Source organism: Lycium barbarum, chromosome 12 (genome assembly GCF_019175385.1).
Source record: "Lycium barbarum isolate Lr01 chromosome 12, ASM1917538v2, whole genome shotgun sequence".
Taxonomy (NCBI): Eukaryota; Viridiplantae; Streptophyta; class Magnoliopsida; order Solanales; family Solanaceae; genus Lycium; species Lycium barbarum.
The window spans coordinates 104351708-104371713 of record NC_083348.1 but is presented as its reverse complement, the minus strand read 5'-3'; the positions used below and the strand labels follow the sequence as shown (position 1 = coordinate 104371713).

General features: G+C 36.5%; 3 protein-coding genes across 7 annotated transcripts; 2 read left to right on the top strand and 1 right to left on the bottom strand.

Annotated features, from left to right (window-relative positions):
* The first annotated feature begins 125 nt into the window (after positions 1 to 125).
* LOC132623094 (uncharacterized) lies at positions 126 to 3743 on the top strand. The gene is made up of 4 exons (XM_060337801.1): positions 126 to 326; positions 994 to 1469; positions 2605 to 2849; positions 3288 to 3743. Exons 2-4 carry the CDS (start codon positions 1018 to 1020, stop codon positions 3527 to 3529), a joined length of 939 nt encoding a protein of 312 aa, XP_060193784.1. The 5' UTR covers positions 126 to 326; positions 994 to 1017; the 3' UTR covers positions 3530 to 3743.
* A 2723-nt stretch (positions 3744 to 6466) lies between these two features.
* Positions 6467 to 9997, top strand: LOC132623972 (phosphoenolpyruvate/phosphate translocator 2, chloroplastic). 2 transcript variants are annotated; one of them, XM_060338783.1, is made up of 8 exons: positions 6473 to 7007; positions 7363 to 7515; positions 8099 to 8184; positions 8474 to 8558; positions 8793 to 8912; positions 9010 to 9087; positions 9461 to 9590; positions 9702 to 9997. In XM_060338783.1, exons 1-8 carry the CDS (start codon positions 6549 to 6551, stop codon positions 9776 to 9778), a joined length of 1188 nt encoding a protein of 395 aa, XP_060194766.1. In that variant the 5' UTR covers positions 6473 to 6548; the 3' UTR covers positions 9779 to 9997. The 2 variants fall into 2 exon arrangements, with proteins under 2 accessions (XP_060194767.1, XP_060194766.1); XM_060338784.1 differs by lacking the exon at positions 9010 to 9087 and having other exon boundaries at positions 6467 to 7007.
* Positions 9998 to 10594: 597 nt separating this feature from the next.
* On the bottom strand, positions 10595 to 20006 carry LOC132621482 (ATP-dependent RNA helicase-like protein DB10). 4 transcript variants are annotated; one of them, XM_060335768.1, is made up of 9 exons: positions 19851 to 20006; positions 16183 to 16555; positions 15514 to 15636; positions 14643 to 14711; positions 13861 to 14136; positions 12927 to 13277; positions 12460 to 12737; positions 11428 to 11847; positions 10595 to 11345 (listed from the first exon to the last, which is right to left on the bottom strand). In XM_060335768.1, the coding sequence occupies exons 2-9, from the start codon at positions 16504 to 16506 to the stop codon at positions 10886 to 10888; spliced, it is 2301 nt and encodes a 766-aa protein (XP_060191751.1). In that variant the 5' UTR covers positions 16507 to 16555; positions 19851 to 20006; the 3' UTR covers positions 10595 to 10885. The 4 variants fall into 4 exon arrangements, with proteins under 4 accessions (XP_060191751.1, XP_060191750.1, XP_060191753.1 ...); XM_060335767.1 differs by having other exon boundaries at positions 16183 to 16531; positions 19851 to 20003; XM_060335770.1 differs by having other exon boundaries at positions 10595 to 11339; positions 16183 to 16531; positions 19851 to 20003.

Below are 20006 nucleotides of genomic sequence, written 5' to 3'. Positions count from 1 at the left end.
CAAAATTCATCAATTTAGGTAAAGGACAAAACTTAAAGACCACCTCAAAAGAAGGAATCATTTTAGTTCTCCCGGCCCAATAATTTCAGTACGGGCAAGTCTCAAAACCCAATTCGTAAGCCCACCAAAACCTGGAAAGTAGAATCATGCTCTATTCCCTTGAAAGTAAACCGTAAAACCTCGCAACATAAACCCTCTGTTATGTTTCCACATCTTCATAATTTCCAGTCACTGAAAACTGAGAGCAGAGAAGAATCTCGTGTGTCCTCTGTTTGAAGTTGTTTCCATTGTGGATAAGAACACATACTCAGAGGCCCGGATCTAGAGTGAGTGCACAACTATATACATATATAACTCTGTTAACTTTTTGTAATCATTGCTATATTGATGGTTGGAAATACAAGCACATTAGGCTTGACGAATTGTTAAGCTTATTGTTATGTTTTTCAGTTTTTGATGCTCTTGAGTAATTATTTATTGGATAGTCCTGTCTATATATAAAAATAAAAATAAAACTGGATAGAAAACCTGGTTTACAATAGTGGAATTCCAAAAGGGGAAAAAATAATAACAAAACACTTTCTCAGTAGCTTTTCGTTGATCAGAAATTTAAAAATCCGATTTTGTTTCAAGCTTCATTGATTTTTCATTCTATACCTTACAAAATACCAACTTTATTCCTCTTTTACCCTTCATACTGCTTCTTTTTATTTCCCTATGATCCCCTTTTGAGCTGAAAAAGACCCATTATCTAGAATCCAGCAAAAGCGCCGGAAAATATACTAATTTTCTGGAAGGTTTATATTTGTAGCTTGCTTTCTTGGGCGAATGAGGTTAGAGGAAGTTTTTAGTTACTTTAGAGATTTATTAAAAATGGTGATGCATGGTGGCACTCATCGCTACACAATTCTGTAGCTTATTGGGTTTCTGTTGTTTTCTTTTCTGCAGTTTTTGAAGCTCTTGAGTGATTATTTATTGGATTGTGTTTGGCAGGTAATTAAGCTTCAACCATTTTAAATGATTCTTCCGATTGACTCAGCAAATAAATTATCGTTTAAGCGCTGCATTAAAGATGGAGATTTGGTCATTGTGTATGAGAGGCATGATACAATGAAAGCAGTGAAAGTCAGTGAGGATGGGGTTCTGCAGAATCGTTTTGGTGCTTTTAAGCATTCTGAATGGATAGGCAAACCATTTGGGTCCAAAGTTTTAAGTAACAAAGGAAGTTTTGTTTACTTGTTAGCTCCAACTGCAGAGTTATGGACATTGGTTTTAAGTCACAGAACTCAGATTCTTTATATAGCTGATATTAGTTTCGTCATTATGTATTTGGAGATCGTTCCTGGTTGTTTGGTTCTTGAATCTGGTACTGGAAGTGGATCTTTGTCAACTTCCCTTGCAAGGGCTGTGGCCCCCACTGGCCATGTTTATACCTTTGATTTCCATGAACAGAGAGCTGCCTCAGCTAGGTAAGGCTCTTAATACCATGTTTATGTATTCTACTTCGTTAGGAACTTATTCGTGAATTTACAGTCATTAAGTCGTCAATTGTTTTCGCGTGATTTCTGCCATGCTTTTGTTGGTTTTAAGTGCATCTACTATCCTTTACAGTCATACTAGTGCAAATATTAGTTTTAGGAGATGTTTAAAACTCATGCTGGACACATTTTTAGTTGTAGGGGCACTCCTCAAGAGGCTATGAAAGTCATTCATGGTACATATTGTATATTGTGTTGTACCCTAGATGCTATCAATAAATACTGCGTTCTATAAGCGATCTTTATATTGTGTTCCTTATCAAAAAAAATATTGTGTTGTACATTATCAAAAAAAATATTGTGTTGTACCCTAGATGCTTTTTATTTATTTTAAGTAATAGTAATATCATTACTGGCATCAAGTAGATGCAAAAGTTACAAATGATAGGTGGACAAAATAAAACTTTATTAGCTGCTATACATCAGGAACTATGATAGGATCAGAGAGCTAACAAAGGACAGAAGTTTCAGGGGATCGACAGGTGAGGCATTATTCCAGCTATATAAATACGCTAAACATCTAGCCTTAAGGAAATGGATTGGAGTTGATAAACCATCAAAACATCTTCTGTTCCTTTCTGTCCAAATACACCAAAAATAGTAGCAGGGATCATCTTCTATACTTGCTTAATGGCTTTATCATCAACCTTCAAAGGCTTTTTTAGTGTTCTGTGGTATTACCCGGTTAAGGCCAAAAATAGAAAAAAACATATATCATAAGTCTGCAGACACTGTACAGTGAGGAATAGATGGTTGTTTGACTCAAACTTCTGCTGGCACATATAACCCTAGATGCTATCAATAAAAGTGTCTTGAAAGGAACTTAATGGCTTATTGTTAACAAGATTTAAATTTGCTTTCTTCTATTTCGTTATGTGTTGTTTTCACTGTAACACAATCAAAACTCCCAAAGAAAGGTAATTATATGGTCGGCTAAGATCTGTCCAAATTCCCTCAGCTCTACACGCCCATCTAAAAGAGGAGAATGAGATAGAGGAGCTCATTATAAATTTATAATTTTCATTTTATGTAAGTTTAACTTGGTGTTTAATATTTCCGAATATAGGGAGGACTTTGAAAAGACAGGGTTGAGCAATCTGGTAACAGTAGGAGTACGAGATATACAGGGCGAAGGGTTCCCTGATGAATTTTGTGGGAGGACAGATTCAGTATTCCTAGACCTTCCTCAACCTTGGCTTGCCATTCCTTCTGCTGGCAAAATGTTGAAACCAGATGGGGTATTGTGCTCCTTCTCGCCATGCATTGAGCAAGTACAACGCTCTTGTGAAGCACTCAAATCACATTTTACAGGTAAGTTATTCTCCTGGAGACTTGTAGCCTATTTGGCCAAGCTTTTGGGAACCGAAAAGTGTTTATTTTTATTCTTCCAAAAAAGGCTTATCTGGGCCAAGCTTGTACAGAAAAATCAGTGCTTTTGAGTATTAGCAGAACCTGCTTTTCAGAAGCTAAAAATAGTAGTTCTTCCCTAAAAGCACTTTTGGAAAATTGGACAAGCATAAAGTACTATTCTAATATTGGCAAAAATGCTTTTCACATTGATTAGCCAAACACAAACTGATACCCTCCAAAGTATTTTTTCGAAAAGCACTTTTGACAAAAAGCACTTTTCAAAATGAGCAGATGTTGGAAGCTGGAAGCTTGGCCAAATAGGCTATTGATCTCATTCAGTTTAAAAAGCTGCTATAGAAACTACAGATTTTCATGTGGCATGTGTTTTTGTTTGTGTAGATATAAGAACATTTGAAGTGCTTCTACGCACCTATGAAGTTAGGCAAAAGATACTAGAGAGCTGCCCAGTAAATGAAGGAGGTTCTATTGAGCGCCCTCCACGGAAGAGGAGGCAGGGTTCTGCTGAAGGAAGCAATGGGAATGAATGCTCTTCTTCTCCTACGGTTGTGATTAGGCCTTCTGGTGAGGCAAGAGGTCATACTGGCTATTTGACATTTGCCAGACTTAAATGTTTTGTGTAATATGCTTCAATGAAGGTCCAAATTTTGTGGTCAAGCACACTGTTTGTGTTTGTTTCTTGATGATTCTACGAGTAGATATCCTTGTAGTTATCGGTTCTTAAGGAGCGGACTGTCCAGAAGTGATACAGTTTTGGCTTGAGATTGACAAAAAACGAACTAATTGCTTCTACCTGAAGGGGGTTTGTTTTCAATATTACAAATTCTATTTATGTCATCCTACGGGATCAGATTTTGTGCTGCCTGCATTACTTTCTTTTTTTGTACAACTTCCATGTTGAATTGTTAAGCAGAATGAGTTACCATTGCTTAGAAAGTGATATGAAATGATATAGATGGCAAAACATTTTTTTTTTTTTTTGGGACACAGAGGAGGTAAATATTGTCACGTCATTTTCCTGGAATTGAATTGCTAGCTTTCTTGCTAGGTTAACCAATTAAATTGGAAATGTCAATTGTCAAAAACATGTCAAAATGTCGAATGTCAAATAAATTAGGATAAGCTTTAAAGTTTGAGATAAATTGTTGACAGCTCTGACGGGCAAAAGAGGGCAAATAAACTGTGCAAGTGTGACATTGAGGAACTTGGAAAGCCACATCATTAGTCATATTAGAAGGCGACCACAAAGCTCTGATCACAATCCTTCTGTCACTCTTCAAGCATGCCACATACTTTTAGTCCCTTGCCCAGGCTGTTGATATTAACTCAATAATAAGATATTTATTTGTGTAATAATGATGATAACAATTGTACGTTCTGGGATATTGATTTGAGTGATAATAATAATAATAATTGTAAGTTCGGGTCCCGCCAAAGTTACATGCAATTAATTTTTACCTGGCTGCCAACATAAAAGAGCTACATAATACATAAATAGGCCCTTAAATTTGATCTCATTTTTTAAGTATGCCCTTCAACTTTGAGTGTGCAAAGGTAAGCACCTCAACTTATCTCTACTTTGTCAATTAAACACTTTAGTTTATAAAATGATCATCCAGACACCTCCAAAAGTATGTGCCACGTTATTGCCACGCCATCGCCACATCAACATTTGTGTTTATGTGTTTAACTTTTTACAAATTGAGATCAATTTTGAGGACCTATTTATGTATTATGCCTAAAAGAGGGTAAATAAACTTGGGAAAAGGGTCAAATATACCCCTCTACTTTACTTTATTGGTTAAATATACCCTCCGTTAGTCAAAGTACCTATATATACCCCTCTGTTAGCTAAAGTTGTTAAATATATCCCTACATGGATGGAAATACCCAAATTAGATGAAATTAACCATTTAACTTAAAAAATTCATGTCCCATAATTTTAACCCGACCCGACCCGTTGAAAAATTAAAATCCAACCATTCAATCTCTAACACCTCACTAATGGCCACAAAAGAGTCTGATAATAATACCGTCAAAATCAATACATTCAGTACTCGTCTGCTTGAAACAATTAGAACCACTTCTTCCATTGATTTGTTCATCTCCTTATTGTAATGAGTGGAGAATGCTAACATAAATTTTCAGACAAATCTTCACAGAGATCGGAAAATTTCACCAAAAAATGGAACAAAAAAAACCGTCACAAACTTCATGCACATCATCACCCTTCCAGAACTTTCCATTTTCGTCATCATCTTCTCTTCTCAAAGACATTTCGAATTCCAAAACTCCCAAAAATCATTCACGAACAAAAAAAAATCACTTCTTTTTTCTCCTTCTCCGTATCGCCAGCCATAATTTTTCACTGCCTAGAAGATCACACCGATATCCTCCGTCCAACGCCGCCATGGTGGAGCATAATAAAGTCCAGTGTTGCTCGTAGATTAAAGGCGTTTGAGCTCGAACAATCAAAATCAGCACAAATTTATGGGTCGGGTCGGATTAAAATTATGGGGCATGGGTTTTTTAAGTTAAATGGTTAATTTCATCTAATTTAGGTATTTCCATCTATGTAGGGGTATATTTAACAACTTTAGCTAACAGGGGGTATATATAGATACTTTAACTAACGGAAGGTATATTTAACCAATAAAGTAAAGTAGATGGGTATATTTGACCCTTTTCCCAATAACTTTGTACAAATGTTGCATAAAGGAATTTCCCTGGCCACATCTATAGTAATCAATGCATGTCGGCTCACAATAGATTGTGACCATGGAAATAGTACTACTGATCTCCATTCACTCTCCAAGGACCTAAACCACCACACACCACTAGTCCAGTGTCCACTCCCTTCATCACAGCTATTAACTTATACTACAAGCCAATATTAAGGTATATCTCTGAATAATATCCTCTGACTTTCTTTTTAAGTAAGTTTAAAAAGGAATGTTATTTACAATAGTATTTAGTAACTTTAAGTTTCAATATCCCACGTAACATGTTTAAAAATACAAGTCAGGATATATTTTGATACATAATATACATCTTTAGTTTAATATTATAAGATTCAAAAGTATTCTTTATTTTTAAAAATTTTCACTAATAGAGTCAGAATTTTCACTAAGAAAAATCTCATAATTTAAAGAAGTAAACACACGAAAAAGCTAAAGAATTTCAACATATATTATATAATATATATACATAGAAAACCTTTTTTAAACCTTTTTACGCGATAATAGCAAAGGCCCTTGGCTAAGGTACTTCTGCCAATGTCTATGCTTAGTTATGGTGGGCGGAGCCAGTAAGGGGTAAGGGGCTTCATTTGAATTTTTTGGTAAAAAATTACTCTGTATATATAAAATTAAAATTATTTTTTATGTATATATTATAAATGTTGAACTCCTTAGCTTTTTCGTATGTTTACTTTTTTATATTTTTGAATCCCCTAGTAAAAATATTGACTTAGCCTCTGGCTAAGACACATAAAATGAGATAGTGGGAGTATAATAATGGTTCTTCTCGTCCCCACCAAAGTTGCAGAAAATATAAATTTTTACCTTCCAACATAATGTCGTTAAGAAGTTTCACCTTTCACTTATAAGCTCGTCGATTCAGATTATTTTTGGCTTTGCAAAAATGGAAACCTGTACATTTTACATGTCTCTTTCCACACCATTTCTAAAGCCTCATAAACCTCCCAATCAAATCTTTACTAGTAATAATAAATTCAACTCACCTCATCAGCATTATGCTTTCCATAAGCCAAACAGTAACTCAATTCACAAACTTAGTGTTCCTAATTTGCTCAAAAATCGATGTCGATTTGCTCTGTTCAAAGTTAAGGCAGTTGCAGAAAATGCTGAAGAATCTGAGGCTGCAAAGCCACGTGAATTTGTAAATACTATGCAGTTGGGTGCTATGTTTGGAACATGGTACACTTTGAATATATATTACAACATTTACAACAAACAGGTTCTCAAGGTCTTTCCATTTCCGGCAAGTGTTACGGCTTTCCAACTTGGGTGTGGCACTATGCTAATACTGTTTATGTGGGGATTTCGTCTCCATCCAATACCCAAGATCACTAAATCTCAAGTTACTCTTTCTCATCCTTTTTTTTTTCCCCGTCTTCTTCTTCTACTCTGTTTGGTACTTCTGAAGTCATTTTCTTAAAAAAAAAAAAAAACATTTTTGTTAAATTGAAAAGAAAGAGAGTTTTTTAATATATTTTTCCTAGAATATATTTTCTACTCACCAACCAAACATGGAAATCATTTGACAAAAAAATAAAAAAAAAATCACAGCAAACATTTCTCTAGGAAAGCATTTTCCATAGAAAATGACTTCCATTCGTATCAAACTTACAAAATGATCCATTTTTCTTCTATGAGAATTTATTTTCGGTACAACTAACCTTCTTTTGTTTGATTTGTATATATTGAATTTCCAGTTTAGAGCAATATTTTTACTAGCTGCAGTTCACACATTGGGTAATCTTCTAACGAACATCAGTCTTGGGAGAGTAGCAGTTTCCTTCACTCACACTATCAAAGCAATGGAACCTTTTTTCACTGTACTTCTTTCTGCCCTTTTTCTTGCAGAGGTATAAAACTTTTTCAACCACGTAGCACCATTTAGCTGTTACTCTTTTGAATGTATGACATTCAGTTGATATTAGTTTATAAGCACTTTTTATGTTTACTAAACGTGTAATATAAGCTAAAACCACGTAGTATAAATTTACGAAAACACCCTCATTTATCTCTAATAGTAACAGTCTTATAGCCGGTTTGGGCAAGCTTCTGGAAAGCAAAAGCGTTTTTTTTTTCCTTCTTCAAAAAGTACTTATTTAGAAAGTTGACGTATTTAACCAAACTTTTAGAGAAAAAATAAGTGTTTTTGAGCGGTAGGAGAAACTGTATTTCAAAAGCTAAAAGATATTTGCCAAGAACAAAGTATTGCTCTAATGCTATTCTCCAAATTGATTTTTCAAATACAAATTATTATTCTCAAAAAGTACCGTTTTAAAAGGCACATTTGACACTTTAAAAAATAAACAGATTTTGAAAGCTTGACCAAACATGCCATTATTCTTATCCTTTGTGAATTACATTAGAAATTCAGCCTGCTTAAGCATTATTAGATTATTTAGCATCTAAAATGATGAGCTTCTTGTGCACAAGTAGCGGCCATCTCTCTGGATTGTATCTTCCCTGGTTCCCATTGTTGGTGGAGTGGCATTAGCATCAATGACAGAGGCCTCTTTTAATTGGTAGGCCTCTTCCTATTTTTGTACATCTTGTCGTTTCATTTTCATAGGCTAGTCCGTTTTATTGCTCTTTTCTTATGCCTACATTTAGCTGTAGGGGATTGATTCACAAGTACAAATCTTTGTAACTTCATGGTATACCCACGGATTCACTCTTTCTTATTTTGAAGGCTGTAATTTCTTAACCATCGCGGTTTCTACTCCTACTAATAGTTTAGCACGTTCGTTGTTATTACTACGTTTCCTAATAAAAAGTTATACATTGATTATGAACTCTCTGTCTTTGGAACAGGATAGGCTTTGGCAGTGCAATGGCTTCCAATCTGACTAACCAATCGCGCAATGTATTTAGCAAAAAGTTCATGGTTAAAGAGGAGGTATAGACACTAAACATTTGGATGCAAAGAAACAAACAGTATCAATTATTCTAATATCATACGTATTCAAATTTAGACATCTTACTCTTAATAAAAACAAACGGAGCCATAGCCCTTGAGGACTGAGATGCTTTGTGCATTGGGCCGCCCTTTTTAGTCTTTGATTAATCATAGTTTTTGGAGATGCAATATTTTGTCTTGTGAAACCACTAACCAGCAAAGACTGTCAAATAGGAGGCATTGGACAATATCAATTTGTTCTCTATCATTACAATCATTTCATTCATCCTTTTGGTACCTGCTGCCATTTTGATGGAAGGGATCAAGTTTACTCCATCCTATCTACAATATGCTGTAAGTAGTAGTAGTATATATTAACTTTCAGCCATGTTTGAAGTGATTTCTATCTTCTACTTTTGCTACAATGTGGATATTCATCTTGTCAATCTAGGCAAGCCAAGGTTTAAATGTCAGCGAAATGTGTATGAGACTTCTTTTAGCTGGATTCTGCTTTCACACTTACCAACAGGTTAACTTCCTTTAATTTTAAATTATAATTTGCTTTTCTTTCAAATATCTGCCCACTTTCAGGGCATAATTTCTAAATCTGCATCGAAACTTAACTCTAGTTCTCAATGCTTTAATATCTCTTGAAAAGTGAAAACTATATCACTAAGCACTATCATTCTAACCAGGGGCTGATGCAGCTTTTGTGCATTGGGTTCAACTGAACTTAGTATTATCGACTCGGAGCATAGATATATATCTGAAAACCCACTAAAACAATATGCACGCATAATTACAAAACTACAATTATTTTTGTGCTAAAAATCTAAAAAGTTGAACCGCCAAATTTAGATTATGTATTTTTTTTCCTTACTTGATTTGTTTCTTTTTGGAAGGTTTCATATATGATCCTACAAATGGTATCACCAGTGACACATGCAGTTGGCAATTGTGTGAAGAGAGTGGTGGTCATTGTATCCTCAGTCATCTTTTTCCAAACACCTGTCTCACCAATTAATTCCCTTGGTAAATATTGATTCTGTACTTACTACTCTATTTTTTTTTTTTTAAAGTATATCAGTTTCTCTTTTTTTTCTGTTGATTGGTTGAGTGAATTTTTCTGTTCAATATTCTCAGGGACTGCTTTGGCTCTAGCTGGAGTCTTTCTTTATTCAAGAGCAAAGAGGTTACAACGGAAGTCAAAAGTTGCATAACAAGTGAAGAAAATTATCAAAGTCTGTGGCCTTAGTGCAGAACTAAATTTGCAACTCTGTAAAGAATAGGAAATGCTCTCATATAGAATATAGTCATTTCACCCCTTTTTCTTTTTACCTTTTGATCATTGTCATTTCAGCCCTTTGTTCATGCCCATTTGAATTCTACAGCAGCACCAAGGTCTAATTCTGAAAATCAGCAATCCATTTTTTATCTGCCTTCTACATCGTTAAATTTATTTAAGAAGTAACAGATCTCTAATGAAGCGCTTCTCGAAAGTAAAATTTGACCATCTTACACAAGGGGATAGAAGGATATATACAAAACTGTTTATGAGAATCCAATATTTTTTTCAAGTTGCTACTTTCTTTTGTCCTGTGTCTGCGTCTTACATAAACTCTATTTCTGAAAGATTTATTAGCCACGAATTTATTAAGAGAACTAAAGTCATAAATGAAATGGTATTGCCCCTCAAATAATTAGAAAGAAAGATAAAAATCAATATATATATATATATAGGTGGGTTGAGTGTGCGAAAATTCAGGAAAATACACGACATCGCTTAACAAGATATATAGTCGCTCATTACATTGACACACTCCACAAAATTTGCTACAAATTGTCCAGTACAATAATGTGAAACTGTTATAAAATGCTTTTCTAATACCTCCTCCTTAAGAATAAAATGAGATCGAAAATTTGCTCGTGGCTTCTGAGACTTAGTTTAAATCACATTATTGAAGTAATGCATGAACCACTGAAATTAACTCAAGCACTTAATGATCAGTTAGGATAAAGGAGAATCAACGCAAACAGCACTTAAAAGGTGGCTTTCCATAGCAATGCATGATTGGTATAAGTACCCATTAAAACCAAGTTTGATGTCAAACTGTCTACATCTACATCAGTCTAAAACTATCCACTTCCAAACTTTCAGCTATCTACTTCCAAAATACGCTAAAAGCTTCTATCGGAGAACGTTGTTTACCAAAAAATGTACCGGTGATGGTTAAACCAAACAAAACGGGGGTCCTTTTCCTTCCAGCAATTCCTACGGGGTAGCTACAACACATCAGAAAACAACACAGAATATACGGCATGCCAAGTTAGGCCCTTCTTTTGTCTTCTTCACGAATCACACCTTCTTCCCCCTCTCCATTGTCAGCACGAGGTCCATCGCCAAATTTTCCATTACCTTCCGATCTTTCTCTTTGCCAGCCCTTTTGGCTATCATCATATGACCCTCCAACTTTTTCTCTGGAATCACCGGCTGAAGGAGATCGGTGTTTTGAGGCCACTGGGGATGATCCACCGTGCCCCATCATGCTTTCGTGAAAACTGCGTCCAACTGGGCCTTGACGAGGAGGAGACCGATCAGATCTTTCAGCACTACGGCTGCGACTGCGCTCCCTACTTTTACTATCACCCCATCCCGAACCTCTTTTTGGGCTTCTGCTCGGACTTCGACCACGTCTCTGTGAAGCCTGCATCATAGTTTCATGGAAGCTACGAGCGTGGAAGCTAGCTGGAGCATCGGTACGATGAGAGCCATGATCATATCTATCACTAAATCACAAAAACTAGTCAGAACCATGGGAGAAAAGGGGGGAAAAGATACACATGTATAATTAAATACACAGCTAGGGACCTGTCACGTGAATCCGAGTCATAACCACGTCCACTTTTTTCCGATGATGAGGCTTCCCAACCACCCCTTCCTCCATCTCGTCCACCATAGCCGCCATCATAACGTCCCCCATGTCCACTTTCACGTCCACCATAGCCACCATCATAACGTCCCCCACGTCCTCCTTCACGTCCACCTGGGCCAGAATCCCATTGACGCTTAGGCCTTCCCATACCACCACCTCGAGAAGCCATATCACGTAGTTCAGTAGGCACTTTCTGATTTGCACCTTCTAAAACTTTAATGAGATCTGAAGCATGTTTAGCATCCTGGTCACAAAAAAATGTGTAGGCCTCACCAGTCGCACCAGCCCGACCAGTTCTTCCAATTCTGTGAACATAATCCTCTATTCCAGTAGGAAAGTCAAAGTTGACCACCACCCTGCCACAAATGTTTCATCAAGTATTAACTTACACGAAAGACAAATCCCCCGCCAACAAAAAAAGAAAAAGAAAAACTACTCTTTTAAAGAAAATTTATAAGGATGCAAAATATTTCAAATGTAAAACCATAAATCCCAGGATGATGTCAAACCATGCCAGAGTACATCTTATTTACCTAACTGAACAGCTATAGAGTATCCTGGCAGCAAACTGGAAGAACTCACAATGTAATTTCTAGGACAAGATACAATCTGAACTTTACTCATCCATCAACTTTGCCAACTAAATATGACATCAGACATTCACCTGTGATTTGGTTGCAAGAAAGGTATAAAGGTGCAGTTTTGGCATATGCTCTCCCCCAAATCACCTAACAATCCTCAAAACAAAAGCAGAGACATACCTCCACACCCCACACAACTGTTCGTCCCCTATTGACTAAGGGGAACTAACATAGAAAGAGAACTTATAAAGAACATATATCAGTCTGAATGCACTCCATAAGAAAGTGAAGGCATATACTATTTTTCCATTCAGTTAGCCATCAAAAGAGAATTGCATGTGACCCACAAATAATGAAGCATACTATAAGATTCTTAATGCCACCAACCTGATATCTTTGACATCCAAGCCCCGAGCAGCAACATCAGTGGCAACAAGAACGGGGGACCTACCAGTGCGGAACTGGCTCAATACATGATCCCTCTCACCCTGAGATTTGTCACCATGAATTGCAGCAGCTCCAAATGGGCGTGTAAGATTGCCAGCAAGTCGGTCGCACATTTTCTTTGTTGAACAGAAGATAATGATTTTTGATCCAGGCTCCTGGGATCTCAAGATCTGGTCTAGCCGCTTTTGTTTCTCCATATATGACAAGACTTCAATGTACTGCCCAAGAAAATTAATTCAATATAATGTAACCTCACTATGTCGAGTACAGGTTCGCCCTCGGGCTCGGGGAAATAGGAGAGACATTCTACCAGGACACATCAATCCTCTAACCCGGTTTAGGAGAGAGGAAGAATGTTTAGAAACATCCAATAAGCAACGTCCAAGAAAAAGAAAACAGAAATGCACCTGAGTTATAGACTTGTTCGCGACAAGCTCATCAACATTTCCAATGTTAACCTGAACTGGATTAACCAATAGATCAGCTGCAATCTTACGAACCTCCTTTGGCCATGTTGCTGTATACATCAGTGTCTGCCGCCGAGTAGGCACCTCCTTCACAATCTTCCTTATCTGAGGTTCAAATCCCATGTCCAGCATACGATCCGCTTCGTCTAACACCAAGTAAGAAATTTGATCCAGCCTAATTCTTCTCATCTCCAAAATATCATTCAAACGACCAGGGGTAGCAACAACAATATCTACTCCCCTGTCCAGATCTCGTAGCTGAGGGCCTTTTGGGGCGCCTCCATATAGACACTAACCAAAAACCATACAGCATTGTCAATTTTCAAGAAATGTCAAAGCTGAGGGCCTTTTGGGGCGCCTCCGTTTAGACACTAACCAAAAACCATACAGCATTATCAACTTTCAAGAAAATGTGAACAGACATTCACTTAGTTCATCTGTTCCAAACATGAGCATGTCAATATTTGTTAATTGTTCTACGAGCAGGCGCAGAAGAATACACTGCTGTAAACACTAATATAATCATTTGGTATATGGGGCCTTTACATTATAAAACTTATGGTTGACCAAAAGAATCAGATATGCATTTAAACAATTGTGTATACTGTATAACAACACGAAAAACACAATGATTAACCCTTAGGTTTCACTTCTGGCCACACAACCATTTGAAAAGATAGAACTTTAGAATCACACTTTACTGAAAAATATGGCAGAGTTGAGTATAGTAAAAGACGTGACAGAGCTAGCTGCCTTCTGATTACTAGGTATTAATACCTTAGTTAGGCCAAGCATCAGTAAATGGAAATCAACAGAAAAGTCTGCTTCTGGTATCAAACTTTTACACTAAACATAGTCAAATAACAATTCATACCGTGCAAGATATCTTTGAAGATCTACCAAACTTCTCAGCTTCGTCTTGTATCTGTGTGGCTAACTCTCTTGTTGGCGACAGAACCAAAATAGTAGGGCCTGCGCCTGGTTGAGGAGTACTCCGACGTCGCTTTAGAAGAATAAAGCCAGGAAGCAAGAAACCCAAAGTTTTCCCAGAGCCAGTCTTTGCAACAGCTACTATGTCGCGGCCCTGAAGTGCAATGGGCCAGGATTGTGCCTGTATTGGGGAAGGAGCAGGAAACCCAGCTTGACGAATCTGGAAATGAAAAAGTTGGAAAACCTCCGTCAGCAATTGTACAAGCTTAGAAGTTACTCCTAGATTACTTCTACGATTTGTTTAAGTGGCCAACACAAGAAGAAGCATATCCCCCTTACGCAGGCAGCCAACGCTTGCATATGCAAGCAAGAGTAGGAGGACGCCTCTTCTTCAGTTCAGACCATGTGGCAGACTGACACCACCAACAGCAGTCCCAGCCATGAACAAGGATGGTTCAGAAAGCCCTTCAAAATTGGTCCACCAAATAAGGGCACTCCAAATACATGGAAGACCAAAAAGAGGGCCGCACAGCGTACGACATTTAGCTCCTCCCTGGAGCAAATATCGCATCTGCGTCAAAGTATAGAGGGAAAAATTGGATGAGTACTGCAATGGACCTCCAGCGGCCATTGAAATTAACAGAAGACTTGAACCTTAAAACATAAGCTCTCCAATAGAGATGTTCCCGAAAGGGATTAAAACAAACTAGTGGACTACATTTATACCTCCCTCAAAATCTCCGGAGGAAGCCCAGCCGCTTCGAATGACGTGAAAGGTGGCGGCACATCACCTCCCTGGAAAAATAAAATAAGACATGAGTATGACCGACATGCCTTTTCGGGCTTGTTTGCATGGAAGGATGGATCTTGAAAGATGATAAAAGATGAATACGCAGGTTTTTCAATGAACAACATGAGTCATGTAATGAAGTTATCATACATATGAGTTTGCCACACTCAGTGCTACGAGTCAAATCTGTATTGACAATGATTATCACAGACCAAAGAAACCAAAAACAGTTGATCTTTGGCTTGGATGAACCAAACAAAAAGGCCAGTCTGAGTTGCATTTCTTGTTTCATTAAATTTGTTTATTTTTTGTATTGTTTTTCTTGTTTCATCAAACAAAGAACCACCCCGAAATAAATTCCTTACTGCTGTCACCAAAGATATAGTAGCTGCCTCCTAACTTTCTATTACATTGCAAGTACTTGTGTTTTCTGAAATCTACAAAAAGTTTGTTATTCACATCAACATAATTTCATGCACTACCCATAGCCATTATTGTGGCCGCTGGCCAACAAAAATACGAGTGTCCTCATTGATTCCTGGTAAGCAAGATAGAGATAATTATTTAAGTTGGTACCAACTTCATTAGTAATATCCACAAGTTCCTTCCGATCCTCGAGCGTTGAAATTCAAAAATCCATGAAACTACCTCAAAGTTTTTATGAAGTTTATAGAACTACCTCAATTAATTCCCAATTATTTCCGAAAGTTAAATCAACGGCCAACAGGGGCTCCAGTTTCCCAATTTGAAGAAAAATGACTAATAAACGAATGGTTTCTACATGATTGAAAAGGTACAGATGCTTACTGTAACAGAAATTTCATGCTGACGGCGATAGGCATCTGGAGATATGTCACTTGCAGCAGCTGGAGCACTATAACCTTTAGGAGCAGATGTTACGTCGGGGGAAGGCTCACTCCCTCTTGCAGTCTACAAAATGACGGGGAAAAACTTATGTTATCAAAAACACGGGAAAATTTGGGAAACTGTTTGAGGGCAAAAGAAAAGATCTGCTGAGATCAAAAGAAATCTACTGAGGCTGAAACCAAGCATATTCGACTAAAAGAGGTTCAGTAAGTATCCTTTGCATATTACTCAGGAGTGGTGTAAGCACGATATAATTGCAATTAGTCCAAAGCCAAAAGTCCAAACTAAGTGCTTTTACAACAACTACAACCGCATAAGAACACGGATGAATCTCCTCTTAAACATACAACCATCAAACCATTTGTGATATTGCAAATTCTTTGTTGAACGTATCGAACCTCTGGAAATTTATTGCATAGGAACACAATTCCATTTTTTTTTTTTGGGTAAGGTCAAATCTGAGATAGTGATTCTCAAAATGACAATGGACAATCCAAGATAATATTCAACACAAAGGTACACTGATGTCGCCTGTCGTTTGTAACTAAGTCTCCAAAAGTCAGAGAGAAAAGAAAATTGAATTCACATATATTAATTAGAACTAGATACCTGAATACCCTCTCCAGAGGAAAGCTTGCTCAAGCCACCATTGGGACCTCTGTTGTATTCATTGTCATCATCACGGTCAGGACGTTGACTTTGAGAAGGCCTCTGAACTGATGAACTTACAGATACAGACGATTTATGTTGTGCAGTTGTAACCCCATGGGAAGTAGCAACAGGCCTCTCGTATTGGGTAACATTGGTCTCTGGATTCCAGAAATAGAGATATCCAGTCTTACCATCAACTAGACCTTTCCAAGGTTTGGGAAGGGTGGGGTCCTCTGGTGCATAACGTGGACCAGCAGAAGATGCAGTTGCAGTAGCAGCCATCTCAATCTTCAGTCTCCAATGACCCCTGGCGCCAGAAAACACACGCCGTCTTAAAGCGTGAGAATTAGAGTTAAAAGAAGCAATTATACTGGAAAAGGACTCCATGAGTCACTTTTTTCATGTATTATATTCCATCACCTCGAAGAATTGACAAAAGTGTTATATAGAAACAGCAATATTGGTGATGAATCCCTCTCACCCTCTTTTCTCTTTTCCCCTTTTTAGAACAAGGGAGGAAAGAGAAAGAGCAAAAAAAAAGTGGATTCTATACATCTCGATCGGAAAAGAATCAAGAGAAAAAGAAAGAATCGATCTCGAAACAAACGAAAAGGAAACGAAAGAAGAAACATAAATCATGGATCAACTAAGCCCTTATTTCCATAGAAAGAAGTTGCTAGGCATTTTTATATTTTCCTATTTTGACTTACATGAAGTTTCTTTCTTTGCTACAACTGATAAAAATCGTTATTTTAGACTATGCATATGTAGAAAACCTATCTGGTTCTAGTAGTTATGATCCACGCATATTCATATGTCTGTTCCATAAAAAAAAGGTTTGAATTCTTAATTAATTGTCTCTGATTCACCGGATCTTACCTCTTTTGAAAGGAGTCACTAAAAGGTCAAAGAATGGACTAACTTAAACTATTCAAAACCTACTAATAATGTACTACAGTCAAAACAGCAAAATAAGGGCTTCTCGAAAGAGAGAAAGACGACAAACTACACAACGGAAGAGAGCACGTCACTTCAACAGTAGTCGATACGGTCTCAACGGAGACAAAGCAACACTTTCAAACGGGCCCCTTGCAAAGTGTATGATAAAAGCAAAACGCAGCCCATAATTTATTTATTTTTGTCGCAATCCCCTCACCAACCAAAAAACCCCGACCCGGACATCTTTGCCACTTTGCTCCCCTGGTGACTCGATACCCCAATAGCTTCAGAAGCACAACTTAAAACCAAACAATCAAAAAATATTAAACCGATCTAAAACCCTACATTATCATCCACTAGTTACGGAAGTAAATATTGTCTGTTGCCGTTTGGCCGTGAGAATTATTCACTCTTTTCCGGAAATTTTTCACTTTATTTGAAAATCAGCGTTTGGCCATGAAAATTCCAAATACAACTTAACGTTTGTAAAACACCTAAAAACGTGTTTTCACTTTTTTCACTTTCAGTACATTCAAACAACCAAATGTTCTTTGCAAAAACTATAACTAAACACAACTCCAACTTCAAAAATTCCAAATAAAGTGAAAAGTATTTGTTTCCTATGGCCAAACGCCTACGATCATAACACGAAGGTGGACTCCTCTCAAGCAAAAACATGCCCACATGCATGTATGCACAAATGGACTAGTTTAAAAGCTTTTGAAATGCTGGAACACAAAGCAAATAACAAAACAAACAATCATGAAACCCTAAAATAACAGGAAAATCAAATGACGACGCCTCAAAACCAAACAATCAACAAAAAAATCGACCTAAAACCCTAAATTATCATTTACTAACACATAGTCAAAACAAAACAAACAGTCATGGAACCCTAAAACACACGAATTTTCTAAGCTTACTAGTATATAGAGCTAAAATAACAGGAAAATCAAATGACGACACCTCAAAATCAAACAATCAACAAAAAAATCGATCTAAAACCCTACATTATCATTTACTAACACATAGTCAAAACAAAACAAACAGTCATGGAACCCTAAAACACACAAATTTTCTAAACTTACTAGTATATACGAGCTAAAATAACAGGAAAATCAAATGACGACACCTCAAAACCAAACAATCAACAAAAAAATCGATCTAAAACCCTACATTATCATTTACTAGCACATAGTCAAAACAAAACAAACAGTCATAGAACCCTAAAACACACGAATTTTCTAAACTTACTAGTATATACGAGCTAAAATAACAGGAAAATCAAATGACGACACCTCAAAACCAAACAATCAACAAAAAAATCGATCTAAAACCCTACATTATCATTTACTAGCACATAGTCAAAACAAAACAAACAGTCATAGAACCCTAAAACACACGAATTTTCTAAACTTACTAGTATATACGAGCTAAAATAACAGGAAAATCAAATGACGACGCCTCAAAACCAAACAATCAACAAAAAAATCGACCTAAAACCCTAAATTATCATTTACTAACACATAGTCAAAACAAAACAAACAGTCATGGAACCCTAAAACACACGAATTTTCTAAGCTTACTAGTATATAGAGCTAAAATAACAGGAAAATCAAATGACGACGCCTCAAAACCAAACAATCAACAAAAAAATCGATCTAAAACCCTACATTATCATTTACTAACACATAGCAAAAACAAAACAAACAGTCATGGAACCCTAAAACACACGAATTTTCTAAACTTACTAGTATACAACAGCAACAGCCCAGTGAAATCCCACAAACTTACTAGTATATACGAGATAAAATAACAGGAAAATCAAATGACGACGCCTCAAAACCAAACAATCAACAAAAAAATTGATCTAAAACCCTACATTATCATTTACTAACACATAGCAAAAACAAAACAAACAGCCATGAAAACTAAAACACACGAATTTTCTAAACTTACTAGTATATACGAGCTAAAATAACAGGAAAATCAAATGACGACACCTCAAAACCAAACGATCAACAAAAAAATCGATCTAAAACCCTGCATTATCATTTACTAACACATAGTCAAAAACAAAACAAACAGCCATGAAAACGAATTTTCTAAACCTACTGGTATATAGGAGCTAAAATAACGCGAAAATCAATAGCTTCAAAAGGACGACAACTTAAAACCAAACATTCAAAAAAAAACAACTCAAAACCAAAAAATCAAAAAAAAAAAAAAACGATATAAACCCTACATTATCAGTTTTACGAACACATAACAGGGTTAAAGGAGCTAAAATAACGGAAAAATAAACAGTTTGAAAAGCACAACAACTCAAAATCAAACAATCCCAAAAAAAAAAACCAACTCAAAAACAAAAAATCAAAAAAAAAAAATCGATATAAAACCCTACAGTCATCATTTTACTAACACATAGCAGGGTTAAAAGGAGCAAAAACAACGAAAAAAATCAACAACTCGAAATCAAACAATAAAAAAAATAAATTATACCAACTCAAACCCAAACAATCAAAAGAAAAAGTAAAAATAAACCAACTCAAAACCAAACAATCAAAAAGAAAAAAATAAACCGATATAAAACCCTACATTATCATTTTCCTAACACATAACAAGGTTCAAATGTCAAACACAGCAAGTTCAACTCAGATCTAAAACATCGCGACTAGAAATGATACCTAACGAAGGTCGTTCCGATGATCTCCACCGTCCGTTCTCACTGCTTAATAATTTATATATATATATAGAAATCGATATATACAAAGCTAACCGGAGAGAAACCTACACTTCTTATAGTGGAGTGAGAAGCGTAGGGACAAAAATATGGGCTAACA

What these genes read in the sequence shown, in the direction of transcription:
- LOC132623972 (XM_060338783.1), top strand. Translation starts at nt 6,549, where the DNA reads ATGGAAACCTGTACATTTTACATGTCTCTTTCCACACCATTTCTAAAG. An exon ending in CCAAGATCACTAAATCTCAA is followed by an intron (nt 7,008 to 7,362) that starts GTTACTCTTTCT and finishes TTGAATTTCCAG; the next exon opens with TTTAGAGCAATATTTTTACT. An exon ending in CTGCCCTTTTTCTTGCAGAG is followed by an intron (nt 7,516 to 8,098) that starts GTATAAAACTTT and finishes GTGCACAAGTAG; the next exon opens with CGGCCATCTCTCTGGATTGT.
- LOC132621482 (XM_060335768.1), bottom strand. Translation starts at nt 16,506, where the DNA reads ATGGCTGCTACTGCAACTGCATCTTCTGCTGGTCCACGTTATGCACCA. An exon ending in CCTCTGGAGAGGGTATTCAG is followed by an intron (nt 15,637 to 16,182) that starts GTATCTAGTTCT and finishes GTCATTTTGTAG; the next exon opens with ACTGCAAGAGGGAGTGAGCC. An exon ending in CTTCAAAGATATCTTGCACG is followed by an intron (nt 13,278 to 13,860) that starts GTATGAATTGTT and finishes GTTTTTGGTTAG; the next exon opens with TGTCTATATGGAGGCGCCCC.
- LOC132623094 (XM_060337801.1), top strand. Translation starts at nt 1,018, where the DNA reads ATGATTCTTCCGATTGACTCAGCAAATAAATTATCGTTTAAGCGCTGC. An exon ending in CAGAGAGCTGCCTCAGCTAG is followed by an intron (nt 1,470 to 2,604) that starts GTAAGGCTCTTA and finishes TTCCGAATATAG; the next exon opens with GGAGGACTTTGAAAAGACAG. An exon ending in ACTCAAATCACATTTTACAG is followed by an intron (nt 2,850 to 3,287) that starts GTAAGTTATTCT and finishes TTGTTTGTGTAG; the next exon opens with ATATAAGAACATTTGAAGTG.